The sequence below is a fragment of the Phasianus colchicus genome, chromosome 28, assembly GCF_987193195.1.
Source record: "Phasianus colchicus chromosome 28, bPhaCol1.hap1.1, whole genome shotgun sequence".
Lineage (NCBI taxonomy): Eukaryota > Metazoa > Chordata > Aves > Galliformes > Phasianidae > Phasianus > Phasianus colchicus.
In genome coordinates, this window is record NC_143463.1 from 3921789 (window position 1) to 3940422 (window position 18634).

General features: G+C 63.8%; 3 protein-coding genes across 8 annotated transcripts; 2 read left to right on the forward strand and 1 right to left on the reverse strand.

Annotated features, from left to right (window-relative positions):
- Positions 1 to 61: 61 nt before the first annotated feature.
- On the forward strand, positions 62 to 2061 carry OCEL1 (occludin/ELL domain containing 1). 3 transcript variants are annotated; one of them, XM_090126071.1, is made up of 4 exons: positions 62 to 194; positions 367 to 1278; positions 1364 to 1514; positions 1753 to 2061. In XM_090126071.1, exons 1-4 carry the CDS (start codon positions 127 to 129, stop codon positions 1861 to 1863), a joined length of 1242 nt encoding a protein of 413 aa, XP_089982197.1. In that variant the 5' UTR covers positions 62 to 126; the 3' UTR covers positions 1864 to 2061. The 3 variants fall into 3 exon arrangements, with proteins under 3 accessions (XP_089982197.1, XP_089982198.1, XP_089982196.1); XM_090126072.1 differs by having other exon boundaries at positions 70 to 194; positions 370 to 1278; XM_090126070.1 differs by having other exon boundaries at positions 107 to 1278.
- A 281-nt stretch (positions 2062 to 2342) lies between these two features.
- On the forward strand, positions 2343 to 9082 carry OCLN (occludin). 3 transcript variants are annotated; one of them, XM_090126065.1, is made up of 8 exons: positions 2343 to 2411; positions 3684 to 4374; positions 5202 to 5360; positions 6622 to 6776; positions 6850 to 7050; positions 7782 to 7953; positions 8392 to 8433; positions 8562 to 9081. In XM_090126065.1, exons 2-8 carry the CDS (start codon positions 3691 to 3693, stop codon positions 8661 to 8663), a joined length of 1515 nt encoding a protein of 504 aa, XP_089982191.1. In that variant the 5' UTR covers positions 2343 to 2411; positions 3684 to 3690; the 3' UTR covers positions 8664 to 9081. The 3 variants fall into 3 exon arrangements, with proteins under 3 accessions (XP_089982191.1, XP_089982192.1, XP_031459980.1); XM_090126066.1 differs by having other exon boundaries at positions 2408 to 2474; XM_031604120.2 differs by lacking the exon at positions 2343 to 2411 and adding an exon at positions 2550 to 2570 and having other exon boundaries at positions 8562 to 9082.
- Positions 9083 to 9409: 327 nt separating this feature from the next.
- On the reverse strand, positions 9410 to 16986 carry NR2F6 (nuclear receptor subfamily 2 group F member 6). Of its 2 annotated transcripts, XR_016460278.1 has the most exons (5): positions 16609 to 16986; positions 14378 to 14472; positions 11641 to 12165; positions 10193 to 10614; positions 9410 to 10020 (listed from the first exon to the last, which is right to left on the reverse strand). XR_016460278.1 is itself a non-coding variant. In XM_031604128.2 (4 exons), the coding sequence occupies exons 1-4, from the start codon at positions 16851 to 16853 to the stop codon at positions 10340 to 10342; spliced, it is 1140 nt and encodes a 379-aa protein (XP_031459988.1). In that variant the 5' UTR covers positions 16854 to 16986; the 3' UTR covers positions 9410 to 10339. The 2 variants fall into 2 exon arrangements, 1 of the variants encoding a protein (XP_031459988.1); XM_031604128.2 differs by having other exon boundaries at positions 9410 to 10614.
- Positions 16987 to 18634: the final 1648 nt, after the last annotated feature.

Consider the following 18634-nt stretch of genomic DNA (forward strand, 5'->3'; position numbering starts at 1 on the left):
TCCCCATTGCTTGGCACAGCAATGGTGCTGGGTGGGGTGGGTGGGGGCTGCTCCTGCCTACAGCCCACACCCCACAGCCCTCTCTCCCCACACCCACAGCCTCTGTTGGGCTGCACACAGCTGTTAATGTTTAACCCGTGGTGCCAATCGGAGGCAGGCTCCTGGGGGGCCACGTCCTGCCATGCAGCAGGCAGGTAATGCTGGGGGCAGCAGGAGCTGGGCTGGGTGGGGGTCCTGAGCGTTAATGGGACAGGGATGGAGCTGTAGCAGCTGGCAGCCGGATGCAAACACCCTGCAGGGGAAACTGAGGCACGAGGGCTGGGAGTGGGATCCCCGCTGGGGGCTCATCCTGGTTCCCCCTTCCAGCAGCACGGCCACCTCCGGGGGGTCCCATCGCTGTAGCCCCCCCTGGAAGATGATGGCTGAGCCCACCCCCCCCAGCAATGAGAAGGGACCGTGGGACAACGCCGCTGGGCAGGATGCGTTCTGGCAAGGCTTTGCCCACATGAAGTCGTGGCCAGGGCTGCTGCGGGTGCTGGGGGGGCTGCAGCTGCTGTGCGGGGGGATGGCCTTCATCTGCGTGTGTGCTGCCATCCCGCGGGGTCACAGCGCTTACAGCAGCGAGCTGCTCCTCCAGGGGGGGCTGGGGGTCCCTCTGACCCCCTTTGTGCTGGCGGTGCTCGGTCTGGCCTGGCTGCTCACCGCCCTCCTGCTGGGGTTGGGGGTCACCGCCCGCTACCACCGCGTCCTCCTGGGGGTCACCTGGTGGCCCCCCACCGAAGCTGGGCTCCACGTGCTGCTCTTCCTGCTCTGCCTGGCGGCAGCAGGGGCCCACGTTCACACTGTCACTCTGGGTGGGCTCTGCTCCTTCCAGCTGCTTGGCAGCCCCCTCCTCACCGAGCTCTGTCGTGTGGAGGGGGGTCAGGCGGCCGCGCTCCTCTTCGTCTTCCTCACGGCTCTGCTCTACCTGGCCGGCAGTGCCGTGGCTCTCAAAGTGTGGCACGAGGTGGCCCGGTGGCACCGGGGGGCTGCTGTGATTCCCTGTAACCCTGAGGACAGCCTGCAGCCTGCGGGGGGCTCGTGTCCCCCAGTTTGCGTCCTGAAGCCTCTGCTGGTCCAAGCCAAACGTGTCGTCTTCGAGGATGAGGTGGGGGTGGCGGGGAGACCCCCACGCAGGGCTGGGGTCACCACCACCGAAGAGGGCGAGCAGCGGGGGGGTTCAGGCTCAGCGCCCCCCAGGCTCGTGCCACAGCCACACACCATCCCTGATTACGTGGTGTAAGTGACCATCCCCGGTGGTGGTGGTGGTGAGGGGGGTTTTTGGGGGGGTTCCTGTGGGCTGAGCTGGTGGTGCCCCCCCCAGGCGGTACCCGGCAATCCGGAGCGCACGGCAGAGGCAGCAGTACGGAGCGGTGTTCGCAGATCAACACGCAGAGTACAGGGAGCTGCAGGGGGAACTGAGGGCAGAGCAGTGCGGGGACGCTGTGTGCCACCTGCAGCGACGCGTGGGCACGGTGGGTGTGGGATGGGATGGGGTGCACGGGGGTGGGGGGGGAGTGGGGATGGGAAAAGGGTGGCTCACGTCTGCTCTGAGTTCCTGGGGAAGAAGAGGGTGAGGGTGGGGAGGGGTCTGGGTTGCATTTTGCATTTGGACCAGCACGCTTGAGGTGCACCCTCCTTGGTGCTGCGTGGCCGTGGGCAGCTGTGGGATCCCTGTGGGGGCTCTCAGGGCTCAGTGTGTCCCACTGCCAGGATTTGGCCTTCGTGGCAAAGCGGCAGCGCTGCCTTTACCTGAAGGAGAAGCTGACACACATTAAGGCACAGATCCATGAATACGACCGCAGCAGCACCATCCGCTTCTGAGCGGGGAACGATGGATGGGGACCACCCCCCCCACCCCTCAAATCCCTGGGGACACCGTGGGGCTCAGCGATGGCACTGTGGGCACCCACTGCCTGCCTGCTGCATGGCGACCACCCGGGCAAAGGGAGCAAAATCTGGGTTTCTGGGGGTTTCTGGTGGCTCTGCATCCCTGGGACTCAGCAGGTGCAGCCGCAGGGCGATCGGAATAGTTTATAATAAAATCCGATGATGATTGATTCAATGCATCCTGGGGTTACCCGCAGTGGGTGGGGGGCACCCAGCACCCCGGGGACGCTCCTGTCCCCCGATGTCACCCAGGAGGTGCTGAGCCCCGGTCCCCAAAAACGAACTACCCCATCGCCGACCTCCCGCTCCACGCCGCGCACAACGCGGACCCCCCGCCCGCATCCCCCGCTCCCCCTCCCCGCGGTGGGGGCGGACGGCGGCGGCGGGGCCGCCCTCGGGGCTCCCCCCGGAGGCGGAAACCGGGGCCGGTCCCGTCCCGCAGCGCTCCCGGCTGCCATTTTAAGGTGAACAAAGCGGCGGAGGTGCGTGCAGGTGACGGGCTGCGCGGTGGTACGGAGCTCCGGAACCGATACCGGAACCGGGAGGTGGGGGGAGGAGGAGCGCGGATCCCGGTGACGGCGGGGGAATTGCTCCGGGGGTCCTTCCGAGGGGTTCCGTTCGTCCCCGCGGAATCCCCGCCGGTACCGGAGCGCTGTGCGGATGGGGGGCGGCACCAGGGAGGGGTTCCGCGTGGCGGGGCTCTCGGGTGGGGGGGACACACAGAGACACCCCTCCCCCCCCCCTTCCCCTTTCCGGGACCTGCGTTCCTACGGTGCCGAGGTCGGGTCGGGGCTGTGCCCCCCTGCCGTGCCCGGTGCTGCAGGAAGGGGGGGGGGGGGCCCTCGGCACAGCTGTGGGGGCTTTGGGGATGGGGGGAGGATGGTGGGGCAGCAGCTCTTTTTGCCGCGGGGAGGTGCGGACCCACCTGGGGACGGGGACAGTCGCTGTTTGGGGCACCGCGCCCCTTCCCCGGGCTGAGCACAGACACCGCGACCCCCCCCCCCCCCCCCCCCCCCCCCAAACACCGGTTTTCCTCCGCCCGCCCTCCGCTCAGGTTTCCCCGCGGGGTTCGGGTTTCCCACGCTGCACCTGCCGGGGGGGGGGGGGGGGGGGAAGTTCAGAGCGTGGGGTTGTGCCGTGTTTGTGGGGTTGTGCCTTTGTGCGGCGGGGAGGAGGGGGGAACTTTGGGCTGCAGAACCCAAAGTTCGCCCCCCGCTGCCCCCCATGGCATCGCCAGCCCTGCGTTGTTGTCCCGCTGTCTGCAAACACCTGCAGCCGCGCTTTAAAAGTGAACTCGGAGCAAAGCAAAACTAAAGGGAGCTTCGGAGAGCGCGGGAGGGGGGGGGGGATCGCTTTGGAGAGGGGGGGATTTGGGGTAGGGGAAGCACCGCTCCACGCAGTGCTAACAGTGACCCCCCCGCTGCTCGCACAGCCCCGCGGCGCTGCTCTGATTCTCGTTAATCCCAACAGCTCTGCTGGCGGAGGGGCCCTCGGGGGTCAGCGCTGCCGTCGGGTGAGCGCTTTTCTGGTGTTAATGAGACGGACCCCATCCGCTGCGGGTCCGGCGGGCGGGGCCGAGCACCGCGCTGACTCACAGCTCTCCCCGCCCCAAACTGTGCCTCAGTTTCCCCAGCAGAGGCGGTGACGCGTCGGGCACACGGACGGGCGGCGGTGACGGCGTTCAAAGTCCCCTGTGAACGCGACGGGGGACGGGGAGAGCAGGCGGTGCCACCGCTCCGTTTTTCTCCCCGCAGGGCCACCATGTTCAGCAAGAAGTCTTATGACGGCCCCCCCGCGGGATACGGCCCCCCCACGGGGTACGGCCCCCCCACGGGTGATTACGGCTACGGGTCGCCGCCGCCGGGCTCCTACTACGTGGAGGACACCCCGCAGCACTTCTACAAGTGGACGTCGCCTCCCGGCGTGGTGCGGGGGCTGCAGGCGGGGGTCCTGGTGCTGTGCATCGCCATCTTCGCCTGCATCGCATCCACGCTCGCCTGGGACTACGGCTACGGCCTGGGGGGGGGCTACGGCACCGGGCTGGGGGGGTACTATGGGACCAACTACTACTATGGCAGCGGGCTGAGCTACAGCTACGGCTATGGGAACTACTATGGAGGGGTGAACCAGCGCACGGCCAACGGCTTCATGATGGCCATGGCCGTGCTGTGCTTCCTGGCCCAGCTGGGGCTACTGGTGGCCGCGCTCAGCAAATCCAGAGCCACGCGCTCACGGCGTTTCTACCTGTCCGTCCTGGTGCTGAGTGCTGTGCTGGCCTTCGTCATGCTCATCGCCTCCATCGTCTACATCATGGGTGTCAACCCGCAGGCGCAGATGTCCAGCAGTTACTACTACAACCCCTTGATAGCCATGTGCAGCCAGGCCTATAGTAACAGCTACCTCTACCAGTACATCTACCACTACTGCACCGTGGACCCCCAGGAGGTGAGTGTGAACCCCCCCACCCTGGTGATGGCCGGACCCCCGGTTCCCTCGTGGTTTGGAGGCAGAGTGAGGTTGCAGGGGGAGCGATTTGGGGTGCGTGTGTCCTGCCCTTGGGCTGCTATGGGATGCCGTTTCCCCATCCTTAATACCATCGGGATGGTGTCCCCATCTGTAGTGCTGCTGCATTGGGTGGGGGGGGGGGAGATGGCACCGTGTGGCCATTGGAGCAGAGGAGTTTCGGGGAGGGGATGGGCTGTGCCCCAACACAAAGCTGCTCCCGGGTACTTTGGTCTCCAAGCTTGTAAAAGCATTTGAGCAAGCTGTCAGGGAGGGGAAGTGGGGCCGTGCTGTGCTGATGGGGTCAGTGGGGCAGAAGGCAACGGGTTCTGCACGGCCCCGGTTTCAGCTGGGGCCGCTGTGGGGTTCCTGCACAGTGCTGGGGTGGGACCGGTGCTGCCGGTTCACGGCAGCCAGGCTGGCTGTGCTGCATTCCTGCACCCTGAGCGCAGCGCTGCACCGTGGAGGGGGGGGGGGACGACAACACGGGGCTGCGCTGTGCTCAGTGCCCGTAGAGCTCGGCACTCAGCTGTCCCCACTCAGCCCCAATTGCTGCACGGAGGTGCGGGGTTGGGGTGTCCCCTCCACCTGCACCCACATGCCAAAACCCAACCCACTGCCCTGCAAATCTCACAGTGGCTCTGTGTTGCAGTCTGTCTGTCTGACCCATGGGTATCCGGGGCGGGGGGGGGGGAGCTGCTCCATTCAGCCCCACACGGGGGTCGGGTGACTGCAGACCCCCTCAGCCACCCCCCCTCTCTCCCTTCCAGGCCGTGGCTGCTGTCTGTGGGTTCCTCATCGTTGTGCTGCTCTGCCTCATCTGCTTCTTCGCCCAGAAGACGCGCAGTAAGATCTGGCGCTACGGCAAAGCCAACATCTACTGGGACCGCGCGCCCGTGGTGCAGGAGGGGCCCGACGTGGAGGAATGGGTGAGCGTGGGGGGGGGGCAATGGGAACATCCTGCTCCTACCCTGAGCAAGTTGGGAGTCGGGGACACGTGTGCCCCCAGCTGTGCCCCATGCCAGGAGCTCCTCCTGCCACAAAAGCGCCGTGTTTGCTCTCCGCAGCGCTGCACCAGGAGCTGCTGCTGCTGCTATCGCCTGCAGCCGTGGGGCTGAGCTCCCTCCCCACCACCACCCCTTTTTTTTTTCTTTCTCTGGGCCTAAAGGCAAACAGGGTTTGGATCTGATGGGCCGGGGGCCAGCAGTGCTGTGCCCGTCCCTCTGTCTGCCCCGCACCGGCTGCGGGCACAGCTTGGTTTCGGTCTCGTCAATGATTAACTCTGTGCCATAGGACGTGCTGTGTGTGGCACACAGCTGTGCCATGTTTCGGTCCCACCTGCCCGTTCCCAGCCCCATAGGGATGAGTGCAGGGTGCTGGGGGGTCTGCAGGTTCTGCACCCCTCCGTCCCTGTGCGCCCAGTGTTTGTCTTTCATTTTGCACAAACACCTTTGTTCGGGTTTATTTATTTTTGTTCCACGTCCCTCCCCAGCCCGGCATTTCCTGCTCCATGGGGGGGTTGGGGCACAGACCCCACACCCAGGACTGTTCATAGCATTGTCCCCATCCCCGTGGCAGCAATGTGGGGAGGTGCAGCCACGCACACATGCAGGGATTGATCCCCCCAGCCCGGAGGTGTCCCGTTCCGTGCGTGTGGTTGGGGTGAAGCAATGACCTTTGTGCAGGCGTGAGCTGCAGTCTCAGAGTTGTGGTACAAGGACACGGCTGTCCCTGCGTTGGTGGAGGTCCAACTTGGGGGAAATCACTTAATGATGTCTTCATCCACGGGGGGGAGTGGCAGAGGAAGGGGCTCTGCCTGCCGGAGCTGGAGCTGACATTCCCAAAGTCACCGTCCGGCTCCTGGCTGGGCCAGCATCCGGCACAAACAGCCACAAAGGGCAGGAAGGAAGGGGGGGGGGTGGGAGGGGACATCCTTCCCAGGAGCCCAAAAGCGGGGGCTGACACCTGGGGCTGCAGGGAGGGCTGGAGGGTCCTCCTGAGCTGCGTGCCGGGACCCCCACGGTGCTCTGTGTGGCGTCACCCCTATGGCACGAGGGTCCCTGTGGGTCTGGCGTCCCCCACCCCTCACCACCCAGCAGGGTCCCACCCCCCCCACAAGCAATGGGGATTTCTCCATCCCTATGGGGACGGTGCCACCATCCCCCTGTGCCCCTCCTGTTCCTTCTGCAGGTGAAGAACGTGGCGGATGGGGCCAGCGTGCAGGACGAGACGGCCACTCTTGCCTACTCAGAGAAGCCCACCAGCCCTGTCACCGCCCCCCCCTACAGCTACGTGCCCCCCCCCAGCGCTGGATATTACCCCTCAGGCACCTACAGCAGCCGGGGGTGAGTGGGGGGGTCTTGGGGTCACCCATCCCCGTGTGACCATACTGATGTCCCCCCCCCCGTGTCCCTGCAGCGATCAGCCGGACCGGGCCTTCAGTGCCAGCCCTGCGCAGGAGGAGGAGGAGGAGAAGGGGAAGGATCAGCCCAGCAGACCCCCCGCCCGCCGTGGCCGCCGCCGTCGCCGCAACCCTGAGCTGGATGAGTCCCAGTATGAGACCGACTACACCACGGCTGTGGAGTCTGGTGATGAGCGGGACCAGGAGCAGTGGGCCAGGTGAGGGGGGGGGTCCTGTGGGTGCCCCCTACCTGCAAGCCATCCCTACAGTGCTCACCCTGTGCTGCTCACAGCCAATGCCCCCAGTGGGGGGGGGGAACACCCTGCCCACCCCCACCCCTGGGGGGTTCACTCTGTGTCTGTATTCACCGTGAGGAGGGTCCTATGGGACACCCATCCCCTAGCAGGGCTCAACCCCACGCTGCCCTACAGCCTGTACCCCCTATGAGGTGGTACCCAGGTACACAGAGGGATGCCCATGCCACCCCCACCTCCCCTAGGGATCCACCCCATGCTTTTCCACACCCTGTACCCTCTATGAAGGGGGTCCTATGGGAGTCCCCCACCCGTGCCATCCCCACGGGGCTCACCTGCCCTTGCTCACAACCTGTACCCCCCATGAGGATGGTCCTATGGGACCCCCCTCCCCTAGCAGGGCTCAACCCCACGCTGCCCTACAGCCTGTACCCCCTATGAGGTGGTACCCAGGGGGTCCCCACGTACACAGAGGGATGCCCATGCCCCCCCCCCAGCTCCCCTAGGGATCCACCCCATGCTTTTCCACACCCTGTACCCTCTATGAAGGGGGTCCTATGGGAGTCCCCCATCCGTGCCATCCCCACGGGGCTCACCTGCCCCTGCTCACAACCCCATGAGGATGGTCCTATGGGATCCCCCCCCCTCCTCCCACAGCCCCCCCCGCCACAGGGCTCATCTCCCCCTTCCCGCAGCCTGTACCCCCCCATCACATCAGACAGCACCCGCCAGCGCTACAAGCAGGAGTTTGACACCGACCTGAAACGTTACAAGCAGCTCTGTGCTGAGATGGACAGCATCAACGACCGCCTCAACCAGCTCAGCCGACAGCTCGACAGCATCACTGAGGACAGCCCTCAATACCAGGTGTGGGCCGGGGGGGGTCCTGGGATGGCTGCAGGGATGCTGCAGGCCAGTGGGGCTGTAAAGCTTTGGAGTTGCTGCTTGGGTCTGGGGATGCTGTGGGGCACTGGGGATGCTGCGTGGGTTTGAGGCTGCTGCAAAGCAGTAGGCTGCTGTGGGGGGCTGGGGATGCTGTAGGGCATTTAGGGCTCTGCAGCTTTGGGGCTGTTGCTTATAGCTTTGAGGTTGCTGCATTCCGTTTGGGGATGCTGCAGGGCATCAGGGCTGTGTAGGATGCTGAGGGGCTTTGGGGCTGCTGCTTGGCTTTGGGGATGCTGTGTGCCTCTAGGGATACCATGGGGCTGCTGTGGGGCACTGGGCAGAGCTGGTCCCAGAACCCCCCCCTCCTCAGGGTTGGTTGTAACCCCCTCCCTCTCCTCCCTGTCCCCATTCCCTTTGTAGGACGTGGCAGAGGAGTACAACCAGCTGAAAGACCTGAAGCGGGTGAGTGCAGCGGGGTCGGATCACCGGGGGGCCATGTAACAAAGCATGGGGCTGATCTCTCCAGCAAAGCATGGGGCTGACTCCCACCTTTTTGCCCACCCCCTCTTTCCCCCCCTCCACCCCTATAGAGCCCAGACTACCAGAGCAAGAAGCAGGAGAGCAAGGTGCTGCGCAACAAGCTCTTCCACATCAAGCGCATGGTGGGCGCCTACGACAAGGTGCGGGGGTAACCAGCACCAGGAGGAGGGGGGGGCACCCCCCCCCCACCCCCACACACAGACTTTTGTGCATTTTGTACCTTTTTTGTAAAGAAAAAAACCAAACCAAAACACACCCAAACACATCCATCCCCCCCCCCAAAGTGCTCACCCCTCCCAATTCCATCCACTGTGAATGCATTGGGGGAGGGCTGGGGGCTGCTCCCCCCCTGTGCTGTAATTATGGCTGGAGGGGGGGGTTGTGTAAGGCCAACATCTCTGGGAAAGGCTGGGGTCTGCACCAGCATCACAGCCCCCCCCGGCACTGTGGGTACCAGAGTGGTACCTGGAGCGCACAGCCCAAGGGGGGCAGAGCATCCCTTGGGATGGGGGGCAGTTGGGGGGGACAGAGCCTTTGGGGGGAGTCAGAGCTTTTTGGGAAGGCATTTTGTAAGGAACTGGCTGAAACTGTGTAATATTTTTTCTAAATAATAATAAATGAAGTGTATCTATTGATTTTCAAGCAAGGCTGCAGTGAGGTGGATGCAGGGCTGTCCTTGCAGTGCTGCCACCCCCCCCTGCTGCACTGAGCCCTCCCCTGGGCATCCCACTTCCTTGTAATGAGGGGGGGTGTCCTTAGATCCCCCCCCTCGTGGACAAACCTTTGCAGCCACCTGTAATGGCATTGCTTCCCCATGAGGAACCTTTGGGATGGAGAGCATCTCCCAGACCCCCCCCAAACCCGCAGCATTTTAAGGGCTTCACCCTCTGATGGGGGGGGGGCGGTGTGAGCACCCCCAGCCTTGTAAGAAACATCTTTATTGATGTCCGTTAATTGGTTTAGTATCATTGAACAAGGATTATAGGGTTGGCTTTTTTTCAGTGAATCAATCTAAATGACTGCTTTCCCCCCCCCCCCCCCCCCGACCCTGCACTGCTCACACAGTGCGTACCCCTGAGACGCAGAGCCCCGCTGCAAGGACCTGGGGGGGGGGAGGGGGGAGAGGGGGAGTCATCGTCCCCCCCCCTGGATTTTTGGTTCCCCCTACCACCTGCATCCCTCTCACGGGGTCCTGGCTTAGAAATGAAGCATGGGAACAGAGCGTAGTGGGAGGATGCTGCTCACATCCCTCCCCCAACCCCAAATCTGGGGGGGGGAGCCAAGCACCAAGCAGGCAGTGGGGGATGGAGTGAGCCACAAGGGCTGGGCTGGGTGCAGTGCACCCAAAGACTCCTCTCTTTGCACCCCCCCACCCTGCGCACGGTGCTCTGTGACCCCATCCCATTTTCACCTTCCCCCCCCAACACCACCCTGTGCCCCCCCAGGGAGAGGGGTGGGCATTCCTCTGCTCCCGGGTCGGTGTCTTCAGTCCTGGAGGATAGGTCTGTCCTGGGAGGGTACAAAGGGGGCTTTTCAGAGCCTCTCGTCTGTGTGTTCCATCACCTCCACCCCGACGTCTGCAATTCGGGTGGGGGTCCCAGAGCCCCTTCCCAGAGCCAGGATCGCTGCTGTGATGGGGTCTAGAAAAAGTCCAACATCCACCTGCAGTGAGGAGTGGTACCTTTGGGTTCCGGAGCACGGGGCTGTGGCCATGCAGCTCTCAGGGTTCCCCTTCTCTTGGCACAGTTCGGACTCCCCCGGGTGGCACCGCAGGGCAGCATTTCGGGAAGGTTGGCATCGTGGCGTCCTCGGGGAGCATCACCAATCCCTACTGCCCCGTCCCATAGGGCCAGTTGAAGGTGCTCCCAGACAGCAGCATGTCCCTGATTAGTGTTTCGATGGGCGTCTTCCCCACCAGGCGCATGAAGAAGAGCTGTGAGATGAGGGCTGCAGGCACGGCGCGCAGGGCAGGCAGGCGCAGCAGGAGCCGCCCGAAGCGCTGCGGCTGCGATGGGTACTGAGAGCGCACGTACTCCGTCAGTGCCACCTGAGCCTTCTCCTGCAGCCCCTCCACGTGTGCCGGGTCCGACAGGCCGCAGGCATCTGGAAAGGGAGATGGGGAAGGGTTAGGAGTGGATCCTGCCAGCAGGGAATTGCTGTATCCCTGCGAGTGCCCCCCACATCCCCATGGGATCCCTTCCCCGCATCGCTGTTGGACAACCCGCATCCCTGAGAACCCCTGCATCCCAACTGAGACCCCTGCACCCCCGTGGGAACCCCACATACCCTGTATTCCTGTGAGAACCCCTTCATCCCTATAGAATCCCTGCATCCCCACAGGAACCCCGCATCACCGTAAGGACCCCCCCACCCATTTCCCTCACCAGCACCCAGGTGTGATGCCGAGCCCCCCGCCTATGCCCACCCTTTGCAGGGACACCCCACACTGTCTGTGGGGACTTGGGATCCCTCTCCATCCCCCAGTCTGTACTCCATCACATCGTTCCATCTGCAAAGGGTTCTGCACATCTGCAGGGCACCAGGCACCCCCTCTGCAACGCTCACCATCCCCAAACCCCAACGGGATGCAGAGCTCCCAGCTGTGTGGGGTGGATGTAAGACACATGGGATGCTCCTGGTATCCAAACCCCTGTGGGATGCAGAGCTCCCAGCTGTGTGGGGTGGATGTAGGGCTTAAAGAATGCTCATGGTACCCAAACCCCTGTGGGATGCAGAGCTCCCAGCTGTGTGGGGTGTGTGCAGAGCTCAAGGGATGCTCACAGTACCAAGACTCCAACAGGATGCAGAGCTCCCAGCTGTGTGGGGTGTGTGCAGAGCTCAAGGGATGCTCACAGTACCAAGACTCCAACAGGATGCAGAGCTCCCAGCTGTGTGGGGTGGATGTAAGACACATGGGATGCTCCTGGTATCCAAACCCCTGTGGGATGCAGAGCTCCCTGCTGTGTGGGGTGTGCGCAGGGCTCAAGGGATGCTCATGGTACCCAAACCCCAGTGGGATGCAGAGCTCCCTGCTGTGTGGGGTGGATGTAAGACACATGGGATGCTCCTGGTACCCAAACCCCCATGGGATGCAGCCAGCTGTGCGGGGCGGACACGGTGCCGACCTACCCGGCGTGAAGAGCGCGATGGCTTTGAGGCAGCTGTACTCAGCTGAATCCACCTGCAGCCTGTTGAGCTTCTCCACCTGATCCTGGAAGATGCGGATCTGGTCCATGAAGGAGACAACACGGTCGGCCGACATGGGGGAGGCGTGGAAGCCAGCAGCTGCCAGCAGCGGGGCCATGTGCAGCGGCAGCGCCGACTGCGCCGCGTTGAGCACGAAGAGCTCGCTCCAACTGAGCCGCAGCAAAGCCACCTGGTCAGAGACGGGCAGCTCGGGGAAGAAGGGGATGTTGCGTGCCCACTCCACCGTGCTGAAGAGCAGGCGGGCGGCCAACTCGCAGATGTTGTCGATGCCCATCACGCTGCCCTGCTGCGCGTACTGGGAGCCGTAGCGGGCGGCAGGGTAGGGCTCAGCCCGCAGCAGCTGTGAGATGAGCTCGGACACCGGCTGCCCGTTGAAGTACTCCCCGCTGGGCATGGCTGTGGGGCTGGCGCTGGAGTGGGTGGGGGGGATGCGGCCCCTCTGCACGGCTGCGGGGGAGTAAAGTTGGGGGAGGGGGGTCAGATATGAGTGCATTTGGCACCTGGCACCCATGGGTGCCCACAGCCCCAGGAACAACCCTACAAAGCATCCTGCATGCACAATGGACCCCCGCTAGAACCCCTGCATCCCTATTGGACCTTCTGCATTCCCACTGGACCCCCTGCATCCCTACAAAGCCCCCTGTATCCTCATTGCACCCCATACATCCCTGCAAAGCTCTGCATCCCCACTGGTCCCCCTGCATCCCTACAAAGCCCCCTGCATCCTCATTGCACCCCATACATCCCTGCAAAGCTCTGCATCCCCACTGGTCCCCCTGCATCCCTATTGGACCTTCTGCATTCCCATTGGACCCCCTGCATCCCTACAAAGCCCCCTGCATCCTCATTGCACCCTGTACATCCCTACAAAGCTCTCTGCATCCCCACTGGCCCCCTACATCCCTATTGGACCCCCTGCATCCCTACAAAGCTCTGCATCCCCACTGGACCCCCTGCATCCCTACAAAGCCCCCTGCATCCTCATTGCACCCCATACATCCCTACAAAGCTCTCTGCATCCCCACTGGTCCCCCTGCATCCCTATTGGACCTTCTGCATTCCCACTGGACCCCCTGCATTCCTACAAAGCCCCCTGCATCCTCATTGCACCCCATACATCCCTACAAAGCTCCCTGCATCCCCACTGGACCCCCTGCATCCCTATTGGACCTTCTGCATTCCCACTGGACCCCCTGCATTCCTACAAAGCCCCCTGCATCCTCATTGCACCCCATACATCCCTACAAAGCTCCCTGCATTCCCACTGGACCCCCTGCATCCCTACAAAGCCCCCTGCATCCTCATTGCACCCCATACATCCCTACAAAGCTCCCTGCATCCCCACTGGACCCCCTGCATCCCTATTGGACCTTCTGCATTCCCACTGGACCCCCTGCATCCCTACAAAGCCCCCTGCATCCTCATTGCACCCCATACATCCCTACAAAGCTCTGCATCCCCACTGGTTCCCTTGCATCCCTATTGGACCTTCTGCATTCCCATTGGACACCTTGCATCCTCATTGCACCCCATACATCCCTACAAAGCTCTCTGCATCCCCACTGGACCCCCTGCATCCCTATTGGACCCCCTGCGTTCCCATTGGACACCTTGCAACCCTATTGGACCCTTTGCATCCCTAAAAAGCTCCCTGCATCCCTATTGGACCCCATACATCCCCATCAGACCCCCTGCATCCCCACTGCACCCCATACATCCCTACAAAGCTCCCTGCATCCCCATCAGACCCCCTGCACCCCTACGAAGCGCCCTGCATGCCCATAGGACCCCATACATCCCTACAAAGCACCCTGCATGCCCATAGGACCCCATACATCCCTACAAAACACCCTGCATGCCCACAGGACCCCCTGCATCCCTCATGAACCTCCTCCATCCCCACAAACAGAAACCCCACAGCACGCAGGCACCCATCCTGCACCCCACCACCCACAGCCCCACGGATAGCAGCCGCCTCGCAGCTCTCCAGCATCCCATAATTGCAGCAGTGGGTCTGGGACAGTGCCAGTGCCCAACCCCACAGCGTGCCACGCCGTGCCCCACCGCGCTGGCACCGCAGCCTCACTGCTGGCAAAGCTGCCCCAAGGTCACCCCAAGGCAGCACCCATTTATTAACAAACAAACCTTCCATCTTGGAAGTGTCGTTAACCCCAGGGCACTCCCATTCCTAATTGCATGCAGGGAGGGCCATCTTTCAGCCCCCCCCCCACCCCCTCTCTATTAGTGCCCACTATTTGTTCAGGCCTTAGTAATTAATTTATGGGCTGTTCACGAGCCACTTAAATGAGAGCTCTAAATCATGCTAAGTGGCAATAATGCCATCTTGGCTGCTTGGGGAGGAGGGAATTGCCATCCTGCTTCCAGCATCCTCCCCCTGCTGCACAGCACTGCCAGGCACTGCTCCGAGCAGAGCTGAATCCCATTGCACGTAGCTACAGGGAAGGTCAGTTCATAGTGGGGTGGGGGGGGGTTTAGGGGCGCCCCCATCACGAGAAACCCCACAGGGCTGCGGGAAGGATGCACAAAACCCAACACCGCCCTGATCCGCTGCCCTGGGAAGGAAAAAAGGGGGCAATAAAAGGGGTCTGGAGCAAAGCTGGGGGGCACAGGGCTGGCATCCCTGCAGTGCCATCGTTACCTTCCTTCCTCATCCCCACACGGAAGCACTTCTTCAGGCGGCAGTACTGGCATTGGTTGCGGTGGTGTTGGTCGATCTGGCAGTCACGGTTGGACCTGCAGGGGGGTGAAAACGGGTGGGTGGGGGGGGGTTTGCAGCACGGTGTCACCGGCCCCACAGCCTCCTCCCAGCACCACCCCCCCCCCCCAAACACACACATAGATGCTATGGTAACAGTGCCTGGGAGCTATTTCCAGCAGACAGGGCTGAAAATCCCTATTTGCAGCCTTGGCTTTGGGACTGCGGTGTGGGATGGGGCTGCAGCCACGCAGTGCCCACAGTGCAGCTGGGGAAAGGGGGGGGGGCACAGCTGTGGGAGGAATTCCAGCTATTTCCTATGGAGCTGTAGGACCAGGCTGCCTGAAGGGCTGGGTCCCATGGGGGGGGTCAACCCTACAGAGTGATCCTTCGGTGTCAGATTTGGGTAAAAGTGCAGGGAAAGCTGCCACAGATCCCAAAGGCACAGCGATACCCACAGCCCCACCTGCAGGAGACCCCCAGCAGAGCAAGGTGACAGCAGACACGTGCATCCCAAACCAGGAGGAAAAGGGATACGGGAGGGGAAGGGAAAAGAAGGCACAGAGCAGCACAGCCACGGCGCAGCCCCAACACGGCCATCCTGATTCCAACACAGCTCCGGAGAGCAGCGCACGGCGATTCCCAGCTCTCCAACCTGCATTAATTCACCCGAACATCACCGCTGCGCCCAGCACAGAGCCTGCTGACATCTCCATCAGCACTGACCCCATTGCCACCAATGGAGCGCGGCCCCACTGATGCGTGCAGGGAGCTGCGAAGCCGTGAGAAGACGCAAGGCGGATACGGTGCTAATTATGTAATTAGAACGTGTAATTATTTAGTGCGAGAACTACACCGACTCCGACTCACTTTTAATATTCAAATGAGAGCAGCGTTGGCTTTGACTCCTTCCACAAAGCAGCACATTGCTCCCTGGCCTTCCAATGGATGTAGGAAACTCTGCTTTTCTCCCAGTGCTGGACCGGGAGGGGAGGGGGGGGAAGGGGGAAAATCCACCCTGAGGTGGGGATATGGGGAAACTCATCCCAAAGGGGGGATGAGCACAGGGCAGTGCCTGCAGCACGTGGGGCACAGAGCACCTGAGGAGCCCCGATTTGGGGTCTCTTTGTTCCCCCCTGTGCTCAGGGATCTCTCGGAAGCAGCGCGCGTTCCCCATCTCCCACAAACTCATCCTGAGTGGATGCTGTGAGGGGAAGCAACAGAGCTTTTTTCTCCTTGCTGACGTGCTGGGAGGATGCACGCCCTGCATCCCTGCACGCTGATCTGCACCGCTGTGCCGGAGCAGAGATGCTGAGCGCGGGGGAGGAGGAATGTAGGCCACCCAAAGCAGAGCAACAACACAGCACGGGGACAGAGGCACAGCAGGAGCAGCACTGCTCCCATCCCTCCTGCAAAGGTCAGAGCCGGCAGTACCCACACGTGGGTTGCACAGTGGGGCGGTGTGGGGAGCAGCACAAGGATGTGCTGTGTGAGCTCCATCTGGGTGTTTGTGCTGCGTGGAGCCCGCAGCTCGTGGGGATGTGAGCCTGCTGCTGGATCCGGACTTGTGGCAGCCCCCAAAGTTGGTGGGGCTGGGGCAGGATCCGTGCCTGACCCTCAGCACCTCCGGATAAAACACCTCCGGGTGCTGCGCTGGTGCTGCTATGGGGCAGCGCTGCTGTGACCGGAGTGACTCAGAGCCGTTTCCATGCTGGAAGGGCAATTAGCAGCGGGTGGTGACACCGGCACAGGGGAGGGGGGATGGGGGTCCCGCAGGCGCTGGGGCAGAGGGGCCTCGTGCCGCAGCGGGGCCACAGCGCGGCCACACCGGGGCCACCGGCACTGCTGCAACGGGGCGGCTGCGACGCCTCCAGCGAGCGGCACCGGGGCCACCACCGCAGAGCCACCGTGCGGCCGCCCCCGGGGCCACGACGCAGCCATCCTCGGGGCCACGGTACGACCGTCCCCAGGGCGGCGACGCAACCACCTCCGGGCCACCCTCGGGGCTACGGTGCAGCCCATCCCCGAGCCACCGCGCTGCCGCCCCCTCGGCCACCAAGCAGCCGCCCCCGGGCAACCGAGCGGCCACCTCCGGACCACGGAGGACGCAGCGCAGCCACCCCCGGGGTCGCCCCCCAACCCGCATCCCCCGGTAACCCCCCCTCCCCACCCACCTGCAGGTGTAGCTGAGGTTCCTGCGGATGCTGCGTTTGAAGAAGCTCTTGCAGCCCTCGCAGGTGAAGACGCCGTAGTGCTTCCCGCTGGATTTATCCCCGCACACCACGCAGTCCACCGCCGCTCCGGGCCGCTCCTCCTCGCCGTGCTCCGCGTCGCTGCCGCCGCCCGCGGGGGACGCCGCCTCCTCCGCCGTTCCTCCGCCGCCGTTGGGTTCTCCCCACCCGCCGGCCACCATGGCCATGGCTGCGGGTCAGCGCCGCATGGAGCGGAGCGAGTTCGGCAAGTTTTCCTGGAGCTGGCTTGGGTTCGGTTGGCTTTTTGGTTTTCTTTTCTCCTTCGGTGGGTTGGGGGTGAGGGGAGGAGGGGAGGAGGGGGTGGGGGGGTTGGGGAAGGGAGCGGGTATTTTTTTTTTTTTTTTGGCTGTTGTTGTTCGGCTGTTTGGATCTCGTTCTCCTCCTCCTCCCCCCCTTCCTTTCTCCTCGCCGCTAAGGATCAGCGGGGGGGCCCCGAGCAAACTTTGCGACGGGAGCGGGGCGCGGCGCGCAGCATCACCCCGGGGCTCCGCCGCATGCGGGAACCGCCGCTCCGCTCCTCCGCTCCGCGCGGCCCCGGGAGGACGGACGGACGGACGGACGGACGGACAGACGGACGGAAGGAGGAGGAGGAGGCGGTAGCTCTGCCCCCCCCCACCCCCCCCACCCCGCCGACCCGACCCCCCCCCCTCCCTACGGGCCCCGCCGCCGCCGCCGCCGCATGCAGCCGGGCCGGCGGGACCCGCTCCCCGCGCCCCGGGTTCTCCCCGCCTCCCGCGAAAGAGCAAAGTTCAGCCGCTGCCGCGGTGGCCGCCCTGGATGCTCCTCCCCGTCCTCCTCCCCTTCCGCTCACCGCCCGCCGGGTCCTGCCCCGCTGCCCCCCCACCCCGCCCCGTCCTCGTCCTTCCCCCCCCCCCGCCTCCTCCGTGCCCCCCTTTGTACCCCATCGCGCTTCGCTGTGGCACCAGCGGGGGGAGCGGGGCCGTCCCCGCAGTGCTCGGGGGGGGGGAACGGGGCCGAGCGGTGGGGGAGGCTGCGGGAATCGGTCCCGCGTGGGTGCGCGCAATGGGGACGCGGACACGGCGGGACAGACGGGGCGGGGAGGGGGATGGGGCGGAGAGGACCGGGAAGGGGGTGGGACGGGGGGGGCACTGGGATGGGGACGGAAGGGGATGGGGATGGGGACAGAGAGGTGCAGGGATGGGCAGAGGGCAGGAGGGTGCAGGGGTGGGATTGAGATGGGGAGAGGGCAGAAGGACGCAGGCCAGAAGGGGACAAAGGGATGGGGACACGGTGGGATGGAAAGGGGACAGGGCAGAAGGGCACGGGGGGGGGCACAGGATTGGGGGCACACAGCGATGGGGTCCTGCAGCTTTGGGATCCCTGAGGCCTGAGCACCGTGCAGCCCTACAAAATGTGTTCATCATGTGGTTAATTAATGAAGTCAGCCCGACCAGAGCTCGTCAGCTGGCCCTGCAAGGCCGGTGGGTTGGGGGTGCCCGAGCTGCCGCTCCTGGTTAATTATTAACGAAGGAATAAACTGCATACAGAGGTGGCTGCCCGTGGGACAGCCCTATGGCTGCGCCTTCACCTTTCACCTTGGGGCCAAACTCCCCCTGGCAGCGCAGTGCATCCCACACCTCGTGGGGGGGGGGGGACCCTGCAGGGAACGGGGCTGGAGGTGCAGGTTGGCACCGCCGGCATCCCCAGCCCTGAAGGAAAAGAGATGAGAGGAAGGTCGGGGAAAAAAAGAAATAAGAAATAAATAGAGCAAAGAGAAGCAAAGCGCAAAGGCCACGGAGCAGCAGAGGGAGACGGATGGCAGCTCCGGCCATAAATAAAACCTCCATTTCCTCCTGTCTGCAGGGATCCGTGCTCACGCGGTACCTGCGTGCACAGAGCCGGGCTGTGGGATGGCAGTGAGCCGTGCGGGGCTGGGGGCTGCTGTTGGGGGGGTTTGGGGGTCCTGGGGGCGGCCCCCACCTGCAGC